We start from the raw sequence: 21,205 nt of genomic DNA on the forward strand, positions 1-21,205 counted from the left end.
TTCAAAGGAACTGACCGACCCTACCGAGGCTGATTGACAAGAATTTAAACCAATCAACAGTTTTAAATAAAATACGACCCTCTTTGCACATCAGAGAATACAGGCACAGAGTTTCTTAGTACAGGCGCTTTCTAGTACCTCTATGGGTGCTTATTCTAAGGTTATTCAAAAAAACCTAGCTATAGCCAATTGAGTATCTGTAATGCTACTTTAAAATATTGAGTGTTTATATTCTTTATTCCTTAAAACCAAGTGTGAAACCCTTCTATGAGTCACACAATAATACTTAGTCATGAGCTAGGACTAGTCAAAATATAGTATATTTTGTCTATCAAAACATGCCTCCTCTATACTGTAGATCTGCATTTGGTCAAATGTTCTGTGGAGCAGCTGGCGTGTGTAGGCTCGAGGACAACAGAAACATCCCACATAATGTAACATATATTTTAATCACACTTACACAATATTCTCATATGAAACTGATTTTGGCAGCTTGGTTTTGGTGAACAAGAATAACACAGTCAAATAATTAGTCAATATATTTACAAGGACATTTAATATTCAAAAGGTGCCTAGTCAAAAAGTAATTCTGAAAGCTGATACCATTTTCACTGAATATAAAAACAGAAATAGGTCAATTCAAATGTATAGCCACAAGGCAGTCATAAAAAACTAAATATTAAAACCAACCACTCCACACAAATCCCCCAGATTTATACAAAATCTTACTAAAAATATAAAATACAGGACAGGTTTTCTGTACTGAACTTTAACCTATTTCAGCCATTTATTTTCCTCATCCACAAGCCTATACATTACTGATCATTCACTAATATTTGTGCAAAAACAGACAAAAGCATGCAGCTCGATTTGGTGCTCGCTGAGTAAAATGACCATCTTGCTGGGCACACTGGGAAAGAGTGGCTTGAAGATTTGACACTCTTAACAGAAGATTAAGATCTCTACAATACTGTAATGACATTCTCGGACAAGTTCATGACAGTTTATGAATAAGTCTATCATAAATGTATTTGTGCTCCAGTGGCTTGTCAAAAACACACATTGCTAAAAGCAGTAAAAAAAAAAGACTAATCCTTTTTAAAAATAATCTGCTACAAATTGGCAATACTTGGTCTTCACTTTCTCTTACACAACTTTCCAACTCCCGAAAATGATGCATATTTTTGCCTCCAGTTTAAAGTGGCATTTTGTAACTTTTTGGGCGAAGACCAAATTCATTCTATGTGCTATAGAGCTGTCTGACGTTGTCATTGAAAGCAAGTCTAATACGCCGTAGATCTGTTCTATGTGTGCTATTTCTATGCATCCCGTTCTTAATTGTTGGTTTTGTACACCAGCCTCAAACAGCTGAAAATACAATATTTTGGGTTATGGAAAATATATTTCACAGTGGTTTAAATGGTACAATGATTCTCTACACTATACTTGCTTGTTTTATCACATAAACTGAAATGGTGGAGCGATTTCTGCATAGTGCATCTTTAAATATAACACCGGCTGGTACCAAAGATCTTTACCGAATGCACTTCTATTATTGAGTGCCACCTGCTGTACATTAAATTACACTCTCAAACATCTATTACTCTCAAACAACTATTTCAAGTAAAACCAGCTAATTTGAGATGAAAAGAATAACTTTGTCCAGTGAGGCCTGATAAATCCAGTAGATTAACAGTAACATACTACTGGCATAACATACTGTAGCATGAAACACAACCACTGCTCTCAGAGTGGAGTCAGAGAGAACCAACCCCACTCTTCTGGTACTAAAAATGTTTCGTGCTAGGCTGTGGGTTGAGAGCAGCTATATCAGTGGTCTTGTTACTGAGCATGTTCAGTTCAAAGTGCTTTTGTGTGTCAACAGTCCAAGGAGCTCCATCTTCACTGAGGACAGAGGGACATCAGAGGGACATCAGAGGGACATCAGAGGTCTGGAGGTGCTATAACCAAGCTCAGAGGTTCAGCTAATATTGTAGCTATAGTCCAAAAGCCTTAAGCTCAATCACACTGTACAGTCTGCAGAGCAGAGAGGAGGCGTCTCTCAATACACTGTTTACCTGACACCAAAACAAAGGGAGAAACACAGTGAGAGACATTCCTAATTTATATCTTCAAATAGATGTGTGGGTGTGTGTGTGTGTGTGTATCTATAAGCTACTTACATTTACTTATGTTGTCAATGTCTGCCTGCTCTGTGATGGTAAGGGACAGGCCCTCCATGAGCAGAAGGGCTTTATGGTATCTCTGGATGGGCGCCTGGCCACGGTGGAACATCTCATCTAAGGCTGCTGACTGTACCTGGAAAATAGCAACACACACACAGCTACTAGCATTGCTCTTACAATATTATAACCACATCATAAATACTGCAGTAAAAGTAATGTCGTAAAATGATATTTACTCTATCTACTATCCATCGCATATCATACAATATGCATGTCCAATGATTATGTTACACAATACTGAAGACCACTAGACAGTGAAAGAATGGGAGCACATAGAGAGCACAGAAATGTACAGTACTGTGCAGTGAGAGAGAGGAGGCCTTACCATGGTCACGGTGTGACTGTAGATGAGTTTCTCTGCAGTGATGTTGCTCATGTGGTCCATCAGTCTCTGCTTGTTGAGGAGGAAGCTCTGCAGGCGGGCGTTGAGGGACCGACAGGACGTCACACTGCTCTTATACAGCTCATTCATCTTCTTCATCACTATATACAGGAGAAATTACTTTAATTTAATACACTTTATAAAGCATGATCATTAACCTCCTACAGTCTAAACTCTGTCTAAGCCGGGGATTCAAAAGGAAGTTTGTTCTGAGGTGTCTGTCCTATATCTGAGAATTCTAGGACACTATACATTTTTTGGGGGACATGTATTTATTAACCCTTTATTTTTGGCACTAAACTATTTCCATATATACTTCCATATTTTTTTTAAACTGGTACCAAGGGACCTTCAGACGAGTCTTGTGAGCGTCCTAGGGCAAAACAACTGACGTACGTGTTCGGGAGAGACTCACCATTCCAGAGGGGTCATATTAGTGTGTAGCCCAAATTGTTCGGACACTACAGACAGAAGTTGAAAGATCGGCAGTACCGATTTCAGAAGAATCCCAAGATGCTTGTGGGGGTCGTAGAGCAAAACACCATCGTGTTCGTGAGAGTCTCATCTTTCCAATAGTCTGTAGGCCAAACTGTTTGAATGCTACAGACGTTTTCGTGAGAAGACCGATTTTCGGGATGTCTCATGATCTGACAAACACCGTTCTAGCTCTGCAGATGTGGAAGTGCAACATCTGCGGATTCAGTGGATTGAGACGCATCCAATGCAAAAAAACAGATATCTCTTGCTTAAACTGACCGATTTTGATGGGGATTTTTTATTATTATGCTAATTAGATTTCGACAGGGCCACGGGGAAATCGACTCTAGGGATTAAGAGGATTTAATGGCCATTTTTTCTGCACACATCAATTAGAAGAGGAAAATGTGGTGCCATGTCTCACCTTGCTTGACTGTAGAGGAGGGGAAGAGTCTGCCTTCTCTGATGTCCTCCATAGCAGTGTGTAATGCAGACGAAAGATATTCTGCAGCCTTCATGTACAGCACCAACTGCTCTGCATAGCTGCGATAAACACATTGAGAATACCAACGTTAACTTACACAAAAAGATTATTCCACAAAATTAAATAAATACATCTTCAAGTACTAAAAATACATCATTACGCTGTGATTTAAAAAAAAAAATAGGTCAAATTTAAAGCTCAGGGTATCAATAACAGAGATGCATCCCCTCACCCCCACTCCCGACTTAGAAGACTGATCTGATCAGCCACCAGGCTTTGCTGCAGGAAGGACACATCAAGAGCGTCCTCGCTGGTCTCACTCTCAAGTCCAGTGTCTTTAGAACTGGCTATCTCCATGACACAGTGGACAAAGGCAAGAGTGAAGCGCAGGTTTCTCAGGCCATCCGTATGCCACTGCTGTGAAGGAGAGACACAAAGGATAGCATTTTGTCAACAGTCTAGTTTCTGGCAATGTGAAAACTGTGCATCTATGAACAATAACTCAGTGATGAATCCATTCATGTACAGAGATCTAATATATTATGAAGGAGTGTTTATGTGTTTACCCCCATCAGTGTCTCCTCTGGGAGCTCTGGAGGGTCAAAATCTATGGCCCTGTCTGGGCTGGCTGTCATGGGGTGGGTTAAATGCTGGTAGTTAGGTACATCTCTATGGGTTCCTCTGCTGATTGACCAGGATGGGCTGACATAGCTGGGGGAACCCACTGCTAAGAAGAAATATTAAATATGAAAAAGTTATTTAATAGCATTTCTCCCTCTCTGCACATCCCATTACATAGACCCTGATACCATGCTGGGATTCTGAATGTCTAATCAGACTCTACTGATCTAGTATGAGAACCAAATAAGAAACCCTTCTAAGGTAGTTGTAGATCCCTATATACCTGAGAACGTCCTGGTGGGATTTGGTGGGGTCCCGGCGTTTCCTCTGGATGGAGATCCCCCAGTGAACACGACTGAGGTGGGACTGCCTGAGGCTGAGGTTCCTGCAACCCTCAGAGCACCACTAGTTGGAGCTGTAGGAACACATCAGGGGGGAAATGGTGTCTACTGGCTGAACTGGCATGGACATTGATCATGAACCTCCAATGCAAATGTATGGTCATACACCCACTGATTTGCAGTCAGGAACATTATCAAACATTTACTTTTCTTTTCAAGCCTCACATGGGTTATAGATAAGGCTTGTCCTGGATAGATTAAGACCGTACCTAATATATGAAAAGAGTGGGCAGTAGCACAATTACATAAAGCCTAACCCATGGCCAATAACAGGCTTTCATAATTAGAAACAAACAATACATTTTTCCACAGCTCAAAATCCAATCCCCTTGGCTGTCCTGGTACCTGTGGTGTCCATGGACCTCTCAGTGTAAAGGCTCTCGTTACTTCCTCCATCCAGCAGCTGAGCTCCAAAAGCAGCCTTCAGCAGCATGTCAGACAGACGGCCTGCACTCAGAGACCTGGAGATAGGACACACACACACACAGATACCTTCAGAGGGCCTCAGCAGACACGTTTAATCATTAATCAATCATACCTTAAGATAGAGCCCACTACCACACTTATGGATATCAGATAACCAGTATCTGCAGAGCTGGTTTTAACCTTTTGAAGGGACCCTTCCTCTTCCCTGTGGCCCTGCTGATGTGGCTCAGGTCTGATACTGTCCGTGTGCGGGTGGGAATGATGGGCAAATCCTCAAAGCTGTTGGGCCGGGGGAATTCATGTGGAGGCGTGGCCTAAGTAGGAATCAGGAAAATAACAACATGAGAATGTTGTATTATAGAGTAACTACTTCACTCATGAGCTTGCAGAAGAGACCACTAAATGTGACATTGTTTATGGATGACCTGAGGGCTCTGTTGTCCTGTCCAGGTGCTGAAGAGACCAGTCTGCTCTGGGGTCTCTGGGATAGTGCCCACTGGGGGAAGAGAAATGAAGAAGGACATGTTACGGCGAAAATTGTAGTAATGGAGGTCTGAGGGGGATTCCTACTGTACCTTGTGGAGAAGGCTGGTAGGGTCTGGCCCCTCCAGCTGACAGCCTGCGGTGGCTGAGCACTGCCCCCCCGGGGCCTGACGGGAGAAGAAGGGAGGCTCCAGTCTTCCTACTCCCTGGGGAACTGCCACTACTACTATCAACACAGCACAGGGTGGCCCTGAAACAGATGTGTAACATGTCATCAACAATTTCCAGAATACACCCCCATGGTAGAAATGCCCCACAGAGAGAAGAGAGAGATAGAAAGAGAGCGAGAGACAAAGAGTGAGAGAGATTGACAGAGACAAGAGAAAGTGATAGAGATATGTACCTGGTTGAGCCATGCAGGCCAGCAGGGTGTAGGTTTTGTTCTATGCGCTGGTAGTTGTGGATCTGTGTTGGGACAGGAATGGGCACAGACTGACTGTAGTTACTCCCATTGAACTCTGCAGGCCTGCTGCACAGACAAAAAGGGAGGGGAGAGAGGAAAAGGATGAGTACACCTCAGTGATTTTGAGGGATTGAACACAGCGGGGGTTTGAAGGGAAACAAACACATTAAATGCCTGTAAAAGCACTACTTGTTCCCTCATAGATTTTTATCTCTATTAAGTTAGGACAGGTCCATTCTCCCTTTCTCTCACGATGTTTGTAGTATGACAAACACTAAAGGATGTTATAATTTGATACCTATCAGTTAAACAGGAATGTGCTTTATACTAAAGGAGGGTGAGATGGACAAATGCTGTGAAACTTCTAATAGACCAGGTTTACTCCCCATCTGTCCCCCTCAGTCAGCCCTGCTCTTACCTAACAGGATTAGGGGGACAGAGGGGTGAAGAGGGGGGTGGTGTCCTGCCTAGACTCCCAAGTACCCCAGCAGCCAGCAGAGAGCTCCTTAATCATCAAGACAAAGGTACAGGAATCAGTCAGTGTTACCCACTATCTACCTGCTGCTACAAGGACCTCTCATAACCATCTCCATTGTACAGGTTTCTACAGTAGGACTATACATTTCCTGATATTAAATACAACAGAGATATATCATTCTCCTGTACTCAACTTACCCACTGTACAACATGCTGCCCTGGATAGGTGACCCATCTCCCATGTCACATGTGATCTCACCTAGAGGTAACAAAACAGGATCTAGGGACATATCAGTCACATGCATTTACCGCATTAATCAAACCCATATCAAGAACACAATGCTGGTAAAGTCAGAGCTAGAGAGATAAAGACAGACAGATAGAGAGAAAGAGAGAGATACAGTGAGATAAGGTGTCTTACTGGGGAACTGGGCAGGCACCATGACAAAGTCGTCCGTCTCAGAGGAGGTGTTCCTGCTGTAGTGGAGGACTGTGTCCCGGGAAGGGGTGGGCTCGGCCTTGGGCTGGAGTCTCTGCAGCACCGCATCGGAATGCTGAAGGGGAAAATATCTAATATTAGACCCTAGGTGACTGGTATTGGTAGCAGATCATTTCCCCTTCACATTATAAAGCATTGGGCTGAGCACTTGGAAAAGTGCTGTATAAATCCTATTCATCATCGTTATCACTCCCCAGAGAGGAGGGGGGACTCACTTGAGGGGAGGAGGCCAGGTGGAAGGTGGAGGAGCTGCTAGAGGAGCTGGCAGACCCAGAGCTGGGGTAGGAGGGCATGGGCACCGGAGAGGCTGGAATGATGAAGGACACGGACACTGTGGTACTAATCCCAACTACACACTGGGGGTCATGCCATGGCTTTGGTACTCTTTATTTAGGTACTAAATAACTTGAGTTGTACATTAGAATTCATTAATAATTCACAGCTGTCTAAAATGCAGTTCTAATCCACACAGCAATTTGCCTGTATGGCCTATAGGGATACTCACATTTCTTTGTGGATGAACTTGACTCCAGGAAAGAGTGATGGAAAAACTCATCTGTGTGGGTAAACAATGCCAAATAAATTGAAATAAGACTGACGTTGCATGGACTGATTGCAGTTCCATTCCAGTGAAAAAGGCATCACATCAGACAGGGCCACAGTGTCTCCCGACCCCTCCTGTCTCAGCCTCCAGTATTTATGCTGCAATAGTTTGTGTCGGGGGGCTAGGGTCAGTCTGTTATATCTGGAGTACATCTCCTGTCTTATCCGGTGTCCTGTGTGAATTTAAGTATGCTCCCTCTAATTTTCTCTCCCTTTCTCTCTCTGTCTGTCTTTCTCTCTCTCTCTGTCTTTCTCTCTCTCTGTCTTTCTCTCTCTCTCTCTCTCTGTTCTCAGGACTACCTGGCCTGATGAATCCTTGCTGTCCCCAGTCCACCTGGTCATGCTGCTGCTCCAGTCTCAACTATTCTGCCTGCGGCTGTGGAACCCTGACCTGTTCACCTGACGTGCTCTCTCTCTCTCTCTACCGCACCTGCTGTCTCTAACTCTGAATGATCGGCTATGAAAAGCCAACTGACATTTACTCCTGAGGTGCTGACCTGTTGCACCCTCTACAACCACTGATTATTATTATCTGACCCTGCTGGTCATCTATGAACGTTTGAACATCTTGGCCATGTTCTGTTATAATCTCCACCCGGCACAGCCAGAAGAGGACTGGCCACCCCTCAGAGCCTGGTTCCTCTCTAGGCTTCTTCCTAGGTTCTGGCCTTTCTAGGGAGTTTTTCCTAGCCACCGTGCTTCTACATCTGCATTGCTCGCTGTTTGGGGTTTTAGGCTGGGTTTCTGTACAGCACTTTGTGATATCGGCTGACATAAAAAGGGCTTTATAAATACATTTGATGTGCAAATGTTAGTGAGTGAGAGAGTGAGTGAGTCTAACCAAAGTCCATGCGCTCCTTATGGTTCCTTTGCAGCAGGCCCAGGAGCAGGTGTCTCAGGTGGACTGACGTCTCCCGTGGAATGCTGGGAGAAACACAGGTTTACAGGTTTCACTTTGAAAACATTTCTTTAATGACCTTAAGACAAAACAAGCTGCGTGTTCAACAAGGACACAGAGTAATATCACACATTGGACTGTTTTGTGTTTGTATGTATTGACTATTTAGAAGATTATGTTTTGAGTGAGTTGATTTAAGCAATAAGGCCCGAGGGGTGTGGTATATGGCCATATACCACAAACCCCTGACATGCCTTATTGCTATTATAAACGGGTTACCAATGTAATCAAAGCAGTAAAAATAAATGTTTTGTCGTACCCATGGTATACGGTCTAGTATATTAACGCAGTCAGCCAATCAGCATTCAGGGCTCGAACCACCCAGTTTCTAACGCGTAGTGGAACACACCTTCCATGTCATGCATTATTTTCCAGAGAACGCATAGCCCTCATTGATTATCCCTTACTAAGTAATGTATCGGGTTGTTATGACACCCTGAGCTGTAATGTGGTGTGTGGTTGTGTTTTCCTAGCACTAAGAGCAAGACTGTGAGGTATGATACTGTCTGAGTGTGGCCGTGTGCCTGTGTTTATGTTTGAGTGACTCAGGGCATTTTGACACCCTGACCCTTACAAAAAAAGATTGCAGTTTTTAAACTGCAGTAAAAGTGCAGTAACTGCAGTCGACTGTGGTATTTTGGACGCAGTATTTGCCGCATACTGCAGTTAGACTGCATTCTGACAGCAATCTTTTTTTTGTAAGGGGAGCCATGGTGTGTGTGTGTGTGATATATCTGGGTCATGTGGAAAGTGATAGCGGTGCAGTAGCAGGCAGCTAACAGCTGTTATAAATAGTGAAAAGCAAATACTAAACCCTGTAACCCACACAAACATCCCCATCTTTATCAGAGACAGAGTTCTACTAAACTGGTATTCCCCTGAGTAACACAAATACACAAGCTCAAAGTAAAAGATTAAAATATAACAAATGCCTATGGCTGTTTTGTACTTCAAAGGGGATGGATAGGGGGATAATATTTGTGACCCTGAATAAGAGATACACAATTCTACTGCTGCACCATTCAGACCATCTTGACCGGTTGCATCACTGCTTAGTATGGCAACTACACAGACCTCAATCGCATGGCACTACAGAGGATGGTGCGGACAGCCCAGTAAATTACTAGGGCCGAGCTCCCTGCCATCCAGGACCTCTATATCAGGCAGTGTGAAAGGAAGGCCCGGAAAACCATTAGACTCCAGCCACCCAAACCATAGACTGTTCTCTCTGCTTCCACATGGCAAGCGGTACCGGACTGACTCTATGCACACTCTACACACACTTAATTTTCCCACACACACACCCACACACATTCATACTGACTCTACACACAAGTACACACACTCACATAAAATCATCATATACGCTGCTGTTACTCTGTTTATCATATATCCTGATGCATAGTCAGTCACCTTACCCCTATACATTTCTACCTCTCTCTTCAGTATCCCTGCACATTGTAAATATGGTTTTGGCACCAACCCTGGATCTTATCCTGTATGTAGCTTACTTTGTTGTGTTCTTCTTCTTTCTATCTCTCGTGTGTTTTTGTTCTACTTGACTTTTTAAAAATAGAACTACTGATACTGATAACTGCATTGTTTGGAAAGAGCATGCAAGAAATGCATTTCACTGTACTTGTGTATGTGCCAATAAAACGTGAAACTTGAGTGTATAAGAATCTGTAGGGGTGGCAATAATTTTGACATCTATAAAAGAAACACCAAAAAAACAGGTGTTAAATAAAATCTCTTTCTCTGAGAAATTGTATTAAGCGCCTATCAGAGTCCAAAACATGTACATGTACGTACAACAGTGTTCTAGCATATTGAACCATTGGCTTTCATACGTTACGGATTCTCAGCGTGGCTCAAGCAATTTCTCCAACTGTCAACACTTTCAAATGAATAGAGGACATGTACGCGGAGCCGTGTTGGTTGGGAATTTTGGCGAGGTGTGTGTTTGGACTGTGCATCCCCCGCGGATGGTGGTCTGAGAGCCGAGTAGCTATGTGTCACAATGGGATGCTGGACTATGGACTCTACGTCGGTGGACTCTGAATTACACTTTAGTATGAAATAATATAATTGTCCTATTTTTTGGAGCATACAATATAGCTCGTTGTTTGAATTATTTATTTTATACAGTCTTTTTTGCTCATCTTTATCAAGGGGTCTAATCATTTTGGAGGTGACTGTACATTATAGGGTTACCTAAAGTAAGCTGTCAGTAAGCTGATTAGACACATCTGCCTGTTTATGCTATCCTCACACCTAATCCTGTGTGTGTGTGTGTGTCTCGATTCTCAGAGCAGAGGCCTGCAGGTCTCACTACTAACCTGGGCTGGAGGTCCCTGTTTCTCTCATAGAAGAGACGCAGCTCCTGGGGGCTACTGGCCTGCATGACGAACACACAACACAGGGCACACACACACATCCTGTCTGTAACTGTCTGTTACAGCTGGAATACACACCAACCTGTTCACTTACAATCACTTTTTTTATGAAACTTTTAATGCTTTTCCGCAAAATGAAATGAATGAAAAACAATTAGCAATAAAGAAAATTGCCTTTAAGAAATCAACTGTGATTTTACACTTCAGATCAGAGGACATACAAGTTGTCATTTCTTTAGTTATCTTTTGTAGTTGGTTGTACACCGGATGTTTAGGACTTGTCAACTAAAACCAGGTTACATGGACAGTCTAAGTGAACACTACACCATTACATGATCACCCTGCCACTGACCCTGTCTGCTCTGAACTCACTGGCCTGTCCTGGCATGCTTCTCTCTGGGTAATTGCTATTCAAATAATTTAATGCAGGAATAGCCCTATACCAAGTACAAAGGTTCAAATCTTCGAATTTCAGACAGCTTCAACCTAAAGCTAAATCATTACTGACTTCCTAATAAACAGGCAGATCACTTAGCCTTTCAAGGAAACATGAACATAAGTCAAACTATTTTCGCTTGGCAAACTTGCTGACAGCTCTCTAGAACTCTCTCAAAACATGATTCAGCACAGCATCAATCAACCCTAACCACGTATGCCACAGTCCACTGCATAGAGTGGCCTCCTAGATGGTAGGATGATAAACCCCCTGCCTGCCTGGCTGTTGTGAAACAATGTTTACCCTGGTCTCAGCCATTTCCTCATCCACCTGGCAGCTTGGCTGTTTGTAAACAGGGATCTTTCGGAACAAGTGGACACACTGTTCAGACCCCCAGGAGTAACATAACAGCAGGGAACACATAGAGAAGCACTCAGTGTGCGTGTGAACATGCTGTTTATTACAGGCTCGTGATGTGTTGTCGTACTTTATACGAACAGCTGTCTTTCATATGATCTATGGTCAGTTCTTTCATAATATAACATGAACCACGGTAGTCAGCCTGTTTCGAAAGGCATTAGAAATCGTAAAAGACCTATTAGAAGTTTCTTATGCAAGAGCATTGAGGTTTTAGAAAACATTTTAGATTAGCATGAGTAAGTCGTGTAACTAAAAAAAGAAATGATACGTTTCCTAACATTCTTGTTTCCTAAAATTGTGAGTGTGTGTGTTTATCACTCACCTGAAACGGAGCTTTCCCAGTTAAACACTGGTATACTATGGTTCCTATGCTCCACAGATCGGCCTTGGCATCATAGTTCTGGGACATGATCACCTCCGGGGCCTGAGCACAGACAGACACAGCACAGTGGGTTAGGGTCACATGTACAGTATTTGACCATAAGGTGGGTTAGGATGTATACGTGTATGGGCAATAGGAGTTTCTCACCATATACATTGGGGAGCCACACAGGGTGGCTGCCATAGTGTTACACTGGAGGTGACGTGCAAAGCCAAAATCAGCTGGAGAGAGGGCAAAATCATCAGCCAAAAACACATCTCAAAACACATGTTTTCACTTATTTTCATTCTCTAAAGCCACGATGAGAAATGTTTTTCTTTCAGAAGGGAAATTTGGAGGCTAAATGCTGGACTCTTTCCAAGTGAATGATTTAAGAGAGCTGTATCCTTTACGTAGCTGTATCCTTTAAGTGGCAATATGACAACTAACCGTCATTGATCAACAAACAAATCACTTCCCAACCTCCCATCCACACCCTGCAGCAAAAACTGTTCAGCTTCTCTTTTGTGTACTTAATGTACAGTATATTACCCAAAACACAAACCTATCTTGATGCAGGTGTTGTTGGGGCTGGACTTGCGTCCCTCGGGGTGACAGAGAAGGATGTTCTGAGGTTTGAGGTCTCTGTGGAGGATGCCCTTTTCTTTCAGCACCTTCATGGCCCCAGCTATCTGCTGGAGGAAGATCCGGATGGTGTCCTCACTCAGAGTAGCCTTAGCTGCAGTCACGTGAGAGGCCAAACAGGAGAACATACATGGGAAATAAAGTTAATAGGACAAGGGTCATGGGATTTGACAGTCGTACGGCTACTAATATATAGCTAGCTATAGGAACTTCTTCCAAAATGTGTAAGGGACAGGAATAACTAACTGACACCCTAATCCCTCAAACACCTCGGCTGTATTTTTAGCGTCTGTGTTTTTCCACCCTAGGAGAGGAGATAAGTCAGCGACAGATGGATGAGGTCATGTTGGTACTACAGGAGCCTTGCAAGGCGTGTCTGATGTGCCAACCTAATGACAAGGGCGAGCAGGCACAGGAGATGCTGGCAAATGTCTTGTCTACAAAACAGGACACGCATGCATGATAGCAAAATCAGGCCAAAGCAGGCCTTCGATCTTTAAATAGACTTATCGACACATGGTAAATTTAGTCAATGAGACATCTGTATGCCCTCGATCTAGTCACTGTTTCTAAAGGGGAGAGAGTGTAATAGGAGGAGATTGGCTGTTGATATTCTGCTAAGAGTATGAGAGGAGAGAATGTTTTATTCTGTGGATTTATGATGGTGTCAGTGGGAGGATTATTGTCAATTTTGGCTGTGAGAGAGCAGGCAAAATAGGGAGGTATTTTCATTGCTCAATATTGTTATGTTACTCTAGGTCTGTGTGTGAAGGAGAGATATTTTCAGTGGCCTTGTGTTTCTTTAGTGGGTGTAGGGAAACATTCATTTTGGTGTTAATCACAAAAAATCCTGTTCTGTATGTTGGGCTTTAATTTGGGCCAAGCTCTTTAAGTATTTGTTGTACAGGCCTAGGCATTGTGTCAGCATGTAACCCACATCTAAATCATATGTCACATTGTTTTGCCGAAAGATGATTATGGTTCTACTTTTCATGATCTTTCAAAATAAAAGGATTACAAGTACTCAACAAAGTCCACAATGAAGTCCTCAACAAAGTCTCTGGCAGATTTTATTACTATAACAACAATAGCTTATCACAATAACCTGCAACCAAATCTTTGTTTGTTTGGTCTTTGTTTGACCCTGTTTCACACTAGCCAATGGTGTTTGGTTCTTCACTCTAAGCAATACACATGGGTATCAATAGAGGCATCTGAAACACCTACAGTACAATCACAATGAAGGTGTTAGAATGCTTAAGATGTTAAGATGCACCAATTCCTTTTGAAGTTCAAACATGAGTTAAGAGGAGAGACATATTTGTCAAAGCGCTGTTTGTGAGGTGACAGTATACTCACAGTGGAGGTATTCTGCCAAGTCTCCTCCATTGCAGTACTGGGAGCAGAAAATAATGGAAAATGTCATTAGATATAATTGAATTGCTTCTTTCTACAACCACTATTAATCCACATATACAGTAGCCTATTCATAAAGCAAACCAGACTTCATCTTACCTCCATGACCAGATACACACACCCAGCCATTTCCTGTTAGAGAAAACATAAAAATCACTGATTGTGGTGACATAATATATCCATATAGATTTTTAAGATAGCAAACGTTGACTAAAACTGTGTATGTTCAAAATACATTTACCCGGCAACAATGGGAAATAACCCCTACAGCCTTTGCAATATATAATTATTAATTTTGTTCTGTTCGTTTCCCCCCCCAAGGCAAATTAATTCCATCCATGGTTGTTTTAAATTAGACATGTACTGCAGTCCCAAGTGGGTTTGAATAATGCATAAATGTAGAGACTATCCCATAAGAATCAAACGACACCACTTCATAATTTAGAGTGGGCTGGCTCCCATTTGGCGGATCATGCAGGGTTGAGCTGGCAGCAAAGAAGGTGAGAGGGTTAGGCTGTCAGTCCAAGCTGACTGCTATTGAATGGATTATAAGGGTGTGACTGGGAGGGGAATGAAGAAGTGGATTCAGGTTTCACTAGAATTTATAAGGTTTTAGTAGATACCAGTATCCTTTATCCCCACTGAGTACAGACATCAATTCAACATCTATTCCATGTTGGTTCAACATAATTTCATTGAAATGACATGGAAACAACGTTGGTTCAACCAGTGTGTGCCCAGTGGGTCTTTTAATAATTAAACAAATATTGCTCAGTTACTCAAAGCAAATTGTCACATTTAGAGATACTATTACATTGTATCAAATGTCACCCAAACAAAATGGAACTGAGATAAAATGGGCTTGAGTAAAAGTTAGATACATGACAGCTAGCGACATTACAGTAGGACAAAAGCCCTTCCTTTCATGTCTCCATATCACCTAGCAGGTGTCAGGTCTCTAATCATTAGTCATTAAGTTGCTGAAGACTGTTCCTGGGGAGATTTCTGCTGACTGAGCTCCTTGTCTGTTGTCTTAAGCCATTATTTAGCTTGCAGGCCGGCTGCACCCTGCCATCTGTTTAAGACCAGTGAACCCAAACACATCAGCAAACCATCTAATGTCTGTCTGGTGACGGGATCATTTTACAACCACATAGGGCCTTTAAGGGAGGACTGCCAAATACAGCTGCAGCTGGTGCCCCATACAATACCTGAGATGGGAACATTGAGATACTCACCTACACGCAAATTTGATAAGTTCATTCATTAACCAGGATGCCAACTGACAGCAATGGATATGTTATAACAATGTATCAGATTAGATGTCTCACCTTTACTGGGATTGGATGGCTAGTAAAGAAATCTACGGCTCTTCTTCTAAGGCCAGCTGCCACTTGGGAAAAGAAAGTCTCACCTACTGTAGGGTACTGTAGCACTCAGCCATAAACCATAAACTGGTCTACACGTGAAAGTTTGGAAAGTTGTTCTTCTGCTTCACATGAGAATATTCTTACAGAAACCTCTAGGCCCCTCAAACTCAACTCTGGACCTCAAAGCCAGTCCTGTGTTTTTTTCATTGTTCCCCTCTAATCAGGGACTGATTTAGACCTGGGAAACCAGGTGTGTGCAATTAATTATCAGGTAGAACAGAAAACCATCAGGCTCTGGATCTCGTAGGGCAGGGATCATCAACTAGATTCAGCCGCGGGACGATTCTTTCTTGAGTGGATGGTCGGGGGTGGAATATAATTACAAATAATTTGTAGATTGCAAATTGACCGCATGAAGCGCAAACAGATACAATATTTCAAACCTTGCTTACATTTGTATACGATCCTTTCTCTCTATTATGCATGGGAATACGTGGGAATAGATGATTTCCTGGTGTTTTTACAATCTTTTATGTCCAAGAATAAATATATTATATATAATAATACTAATTTGTAGACTGCAAATTGACTGCAAAAAGTCTAAACATATATAATATTTGACTAAAACAATAATTTCAAACCTTGTTTACATTTGTATATGATCACATGCATCTCTCTATTATGAGTGGGAATACTTGGGAACAGATTTCCAAAATTAAAATCACTTGGAGCTGATTTCCTGATGTTTTTATAGTCTTTTATATCCAACAATGAATTATTATTATTATTTTTGCTCAGGGAACATGGGAGGACAAATTGGCCCACTGGCCTCCAGTTGGGGAACCATGTTGCAGGGTAAGAGTTGAATAGCCCTGCTCTAGGCCAAAAGTACTCTCTGGATCTTGTAGTTTATGTGGATGTAGGGTATAAGGGGGTAAGGAGCCCCCCTAAGAACAATTTCTAATTGCTGACACAAAAAGCAACGTTTTGAAAAAAATGGTATGTGGATCAAGGTCATGCTAAGGCGAATAAACTATAAAGGGAAATAAATGGCTACAGTTGAGACATTTTTTTGTTATTTCATGAAATGTTGTTTTTAGAAAAGGGGCATATTTTTTAAGTCCCGGGGTAACTCGGGGTGCCAGTTACCCGAGTAGAAGATTATGGCATAGGGTTTCACACAAGTGTGTTAAAATCCATTTAATCAGTTTTATTTAGAAATGTCTTTAATAAGTAATACTTAAAAGCTAAGTCTAGTTGTGTAATTGTAATTATTAAAATAAAATATGGCGGGGTGGGGTGGGGGGGGTGGGGGGTGTTGTTGTACATGTCACCATTAATATCTGCACTATGAGGAGATTTGATGTACCGTAATTTCCAGACCAGTAAGCGCACCTGAATATAAGCCGTACCCACTGAATTAAAAAAATATATATTATTTTGAACATAAATAAGCCGCACATGTCTATAAGCCGCAGGTGCCTACCGGTACATTGAAACAAATTAACTTTACACAGGCTTTAACGAAACATGGCTTGTAACAAAAATAAATAGGCTTTAACGAAACACGGCTTGTAACAACAACAAAAAATTAGCAGTAAGCATTAGTTGTCTTTTTGCACTTCCTCACGCTGCTGTTTCCAACGTCTTATCATCGACTCATTAAGACCAAGCTCCCGTGCAGCAGCTCTATTTCCTTTTCCAACAGCCAGATCAATCGCCATCAACTTGAAAGCTGCATCATATGCATTTCTCCGTGTCTTTGCCATGATGAGGGTGACAAAATGACTACCGTAATCAGAATGATGGGAAGTTTGAGAGCGCTCGATTTAATCTAAACAGTAAACAAAAAAGTTGTTTGACCTTAACCCGTTCGTCAATTTCATTGGTCTAATGAAAGCTTCATGCCGCCAAAAAACTGAGCACGTCACAGAATGTGTTTTTTTGGAGAAAAAAAAAATTGAAAGCAGCAAAAATCCATATATTAGCCGCGTCATTGTTTAAGCAGCGAGGTTCAAAGCCTGGGAAAAAAGTTGCGGCTTATAGTCCGGAATTTACGGTAGTCCCTCTTTTTAACTCACCTGCAAATTAATTTCCTTTGTTCTTTCTTTGTTGTTCCTTTTCCATACAATCCATTGTGTACAATTGCACTAAATATTATTTGAATAATGCAGGATTTTAAATCCCAGCAGTCTTTAAAATGACATTCAGGAGCAAAAAGTTTTCAACAGCTGTTTTTAACCTGTTGGGGATAGGGGGCAGTATTTGCACGGCCGGATAAAAAACGTACCCGATTTAATCTGGTTACTACTCCTGCCCAGTAACTAGAATATGCATATAATATAAGTTTGATTTGGATAGAAAACACCCTAAAGTTTCTAAAACTGTTTGAATGGTGTCTGTGAGTATAACAGAACTCATTTGGCAGGCCAAAACCTGAGAAGATTCCAAACAGGAAGCGCTCTCTCTGACTATTTCTTGGCCTTCTTGATCATCTCTATCCAAAACAGGGGATCTCTGGCATAACGTGACATTTTCTAACCCTCCCATAGGCTCTCAGAAGGCGCCAGAACGTTGAATGGTGACTTTGCAGGCCATGGCTGAAAAACAGTAGCGCATTTGGATAGTGGTCGATCTGAGAACAATGAGACTGGGGCGCGTGCACGAGCCGACACCATGTTTTTATTTTTTCGTCTTTGAACGAAAACAGGGTTTCCCGGTCGGAATATTATCGCTTTTTTACGAGAAAAATCGCATAAAAATTGATTTTAAACAGCGTTTGACATGCTTCGAAGTACGGTAATGGAATATTTTGCATTTTTTTGTCACGAAACGCGCCGGGCGCGTCACCCTTCTTTACCCTTCGGATAGTGTCTTGAACGCACAAACAAAACGCCGCTATTTGGATATAACTATGGATTATTTGGAACCAAACCAACATTTGTTATTGAAGTAGAAGTCCTGGGAGTGCATTCTGACGAAGAACAGCAAAGGTAATCCAATTTTTCTTATAGTAAATCTGAGTTTGGTGAGTACCACACTTGGTGGGTGTCAAAATAGCTAGCCGTGATGGCCAGGCTATCTACTCAGAATATTGCAAAATGTGCTTTCACCGAAAAGCTATTTTAAAATCGGACACCGCGATTGCATAAAGGAGTTCTGTATCTATAATTCTTAAAATAATTGTTATGTTTTTTGTGAACGTTTATCGTGAGTAATTTAGTAAATTCACCGGAAGTGTTCGGTGGGAATGCTAGTCACATGCTAGTCACATGCTAATGTAAAAAGCTGGTTTTTGATATAAATATGAACTTGATTGAACAAAACATGCATGTATTGTATAACATAATGTCCTAGGAGTGTCATCTGATGAAGATCATCAAAGGTTAGTGCTGCATTTGAAATCGGACAGTGTGGTTAGATTAACGAGAGTCTTGTCTTTAAAATTGTGTAAAATAGTCATATGTTTGAGAAATTGAAGTAATAGCATTTCTAAGGTATTTGAATATCGCGCCACGGGATTCCACTGGCTGTTGAGTAGGTGGGGCGTCCCACTGGCGCAGAGAGGTTAATATAATATTGGAATGGAATATAACATTAAATAACTTTGGAGTGTAACATTGATGTGGCAACTCTCTTATGCTCTGCTATTGCATGATTCTAATCTCTACGTAGGTCACAAAAAAAGCTATCCCCAGTAAAATTGGAGCACAACTCACTAGCCCACCTACTACACTGCTCACACCTACAGTAATCCAGTCCCCACCTGTGACTGAAAACAGGGGGAGAGATGCTAATTTAAAAGCTTTCTCTTAAAAACGTGCCTAGCGATCCAGCAGTATGACATAAAATGCTGTGTAAAATAGCTAAAAGGCTATAAAGTAACATTAACTGTAAAGCTATTAGCCACTAGTGGAAACATTTACAACTGCAATTAAGTTACGTTATCTTTTATAATGTATTTTACCTCAGACGATCTGGTAGGAAGGTTGCAAGCTTGCCCCAACACACTCATCCAACATATTAATACTATTAATACTTTACTAAAAAAGTAAATACATTTTTCTCTCTAAACAAGGGGATTATTTATCTTAAGGCTTTCCTACTTGTATATTTAAAAAATTTGGTGACATCTTGTGGTCTTTATGTGAAATACAGGGGGGGGGGGCAGTTACCCCAGGGGGCTAGTCACCCCCTAGTACCCTACGTGTTATCTTTGTCAGTACTCAACATACACGCCTATCAACAGAGTATGAGCGAATGAGATGCAATGAGATGCACATCGAATGTCAACAATTGCGCACGTGAAAGCAGGTTTAGGAAAAGCTGTTAGTCAGCTTATTGTGTAGAACTAGAACAGTGTGTGATGATACCGACATGTACAGGTAGGCTACATGTGTGTCAATAATACATAATGATGTTGAAAATCGACACATACCTGGAAGTCAAGTAGTCCAACGATATTCTCATGTTTCAGTTCCTGTGTATAGAGAGGAACAACAATTGATTGGTTCATTTGCCTAGGTCTGGACTTAGAGTAATTGCATCAAGTTTCGTCGTCAAATTCTTACCTTTAATATTTTAATCTCTTTTCCTAAGAGGGAATGGGATTTTGCCAAGTTCTTCTTGTTAATACATTTCACAGCTACTTCCAAGTCATGTCTCTTAAAAAGGCAAAGGCAGAAGATGAACGGCTATACTATCCACGCATGCCATACAATCTCTCAATAAAAAAAGGTATATAGGACTTATCTCACCCTGTTTATAACATATGTATAATAGCATACAAATTACCTCCTTATGTCTCCCTTTGAACACCACGGCAAAGGCACCATGTCCAATCAGGTCTTTCCTGTTGAACTCGAATTTCCCAATAGTCTCCATACTGTTCTATAACAATAACAACAGGTGCTGTGTATATCCAGGTGGAATCAGGATGTTGAGGTTACCACCGGAACAATTTGGAAGTCGTCACCGTTCAACTCCAGACAGCAAGAGAGGTGTCTAGATCCTTCAAGTCTCTCCCCGATTAAAAACACTAACACTTCTTGAATCATGACGGTTTCATTTAAAATATCAATATCCTATATTCGAAGTTGTTGTCACCATTATGCCTTTATATAAAAACCTACAAAATGACAGATCTCATATAGAACAGACTGAAAACTGTTTACAACAGAGAAGAGTCAATTTTCCCTCGTTAGTTGGATATAAGCTCCAAAGTAGTCTTTATGAATTCTCAAAACGTAAGTTGTCTTTACACAGACAGATAAGTCACCTTTATCCAGACACTGTAGGCTATACTGGTTCCATTTGTTACGAGTCTTCACCTATCACGAACAAACGATCCCACTGTAGTTATTCATATCCCTGGGTGTGAGCATGCGCAATAGGAGTTGTAGCAGTGTTCGCCTTGTCAGAAACATGAGTGCCACGGGCGCGCAATATGGCCACAGGTTACTTAACCTGACGCAACGCAATATCAGAGCACTATTTGTATGTCATTTTCACACATGAAATAATGCCTTGTCTACCACATCCTTTTCTTTATTTTAGCATTGCCACTTCTTAGGCCTACTGCAGTTTCAATACTTCCAATAGATAGCGCAGGTGAGACGGTATTATTTCCTACATACAGTAG

At 41.6% G+C, this 21,205-nt stretch overlaps 1 protein-coding gene across 7 annotated transcripts; it reads right to left on the bottom strand.

Moving 5' to 3' along the window:
• Positions 1-430: 430 nt before the first annotated feature.
• ulk1a (unc-51 like autophagy activating kinase 1a) lies at positions 431-20,941 on the bottom strand. 7 transcript variants are annotated; one of them, XM_045703073.1, is made up of 27 exons: positions 20,359-20,941; positions 20,136-20,228; positions 20,003-20,044; positions 14,294-14,326; positions 14,138-14,174; positions 12,699-12,872; positions 12,302-12,375; positions 12,095-12,196; positions 10,860-10,918; positions 8,404-8,486; positions 7,465-7,515; positions 7,175-7,266; positions 6,882-7,014; positions 6,659-6,719; positions 6,402-6,488; positions 5,924-6,046; positions 5,613-5,770; positions 5,463-5,533; positions 5,218-5,351; positions 4,957-5,072; positions 4,494-4,625; positions 4,156-4,316; positions 3,822-4,006; positions 3,530-3,648; positions 2,572-2,729; positions 2,184-2,319; positions 431-2,078 (listed from the first exon to the last, which is right to left on the bottom strand). In XM_045703073.1, exons 1-27 carry the CDS (start codon positions 20,446-20,448, stop codon positions 2,020-2,022), a joined length of 2,763 nt encoding a protein of 920 aa, XP_045559029.1. In that variant the 5' UTR covers positions 20,449-20,941; the 3' UTR covers positions 431-2,019. The 7 variants fall into 7 exon arrangements, with proteins under 7 accessions (XP_045559029.1, XP_014015759.1, XP_014015758.1 ...); XM_014160284.2 differs by having other exon boundaries at positions 5,924-6,049; XM_014160283.2 differs by having other exon boundaries at positions 6,659-6,740.
• Between the last annotated feature and the right edge of the window lie 264 nt (positions 20,942-21,205).

The sequence above is a fragment of the Salmo salar genome, chromosome ssa20, assembly GCF_905237065.1.
Source record: "Salmo salar chromosome ssa20, Ssal_v3.1, whole genome shotgun sequence".
Classification (NCBI taxonomy): domain Eukaryota; kingdom Metazoa; phylum Chordata; class Actinopteri; order Salmoniformes; family Salmonidae; genus Salmo; species Salmo salar.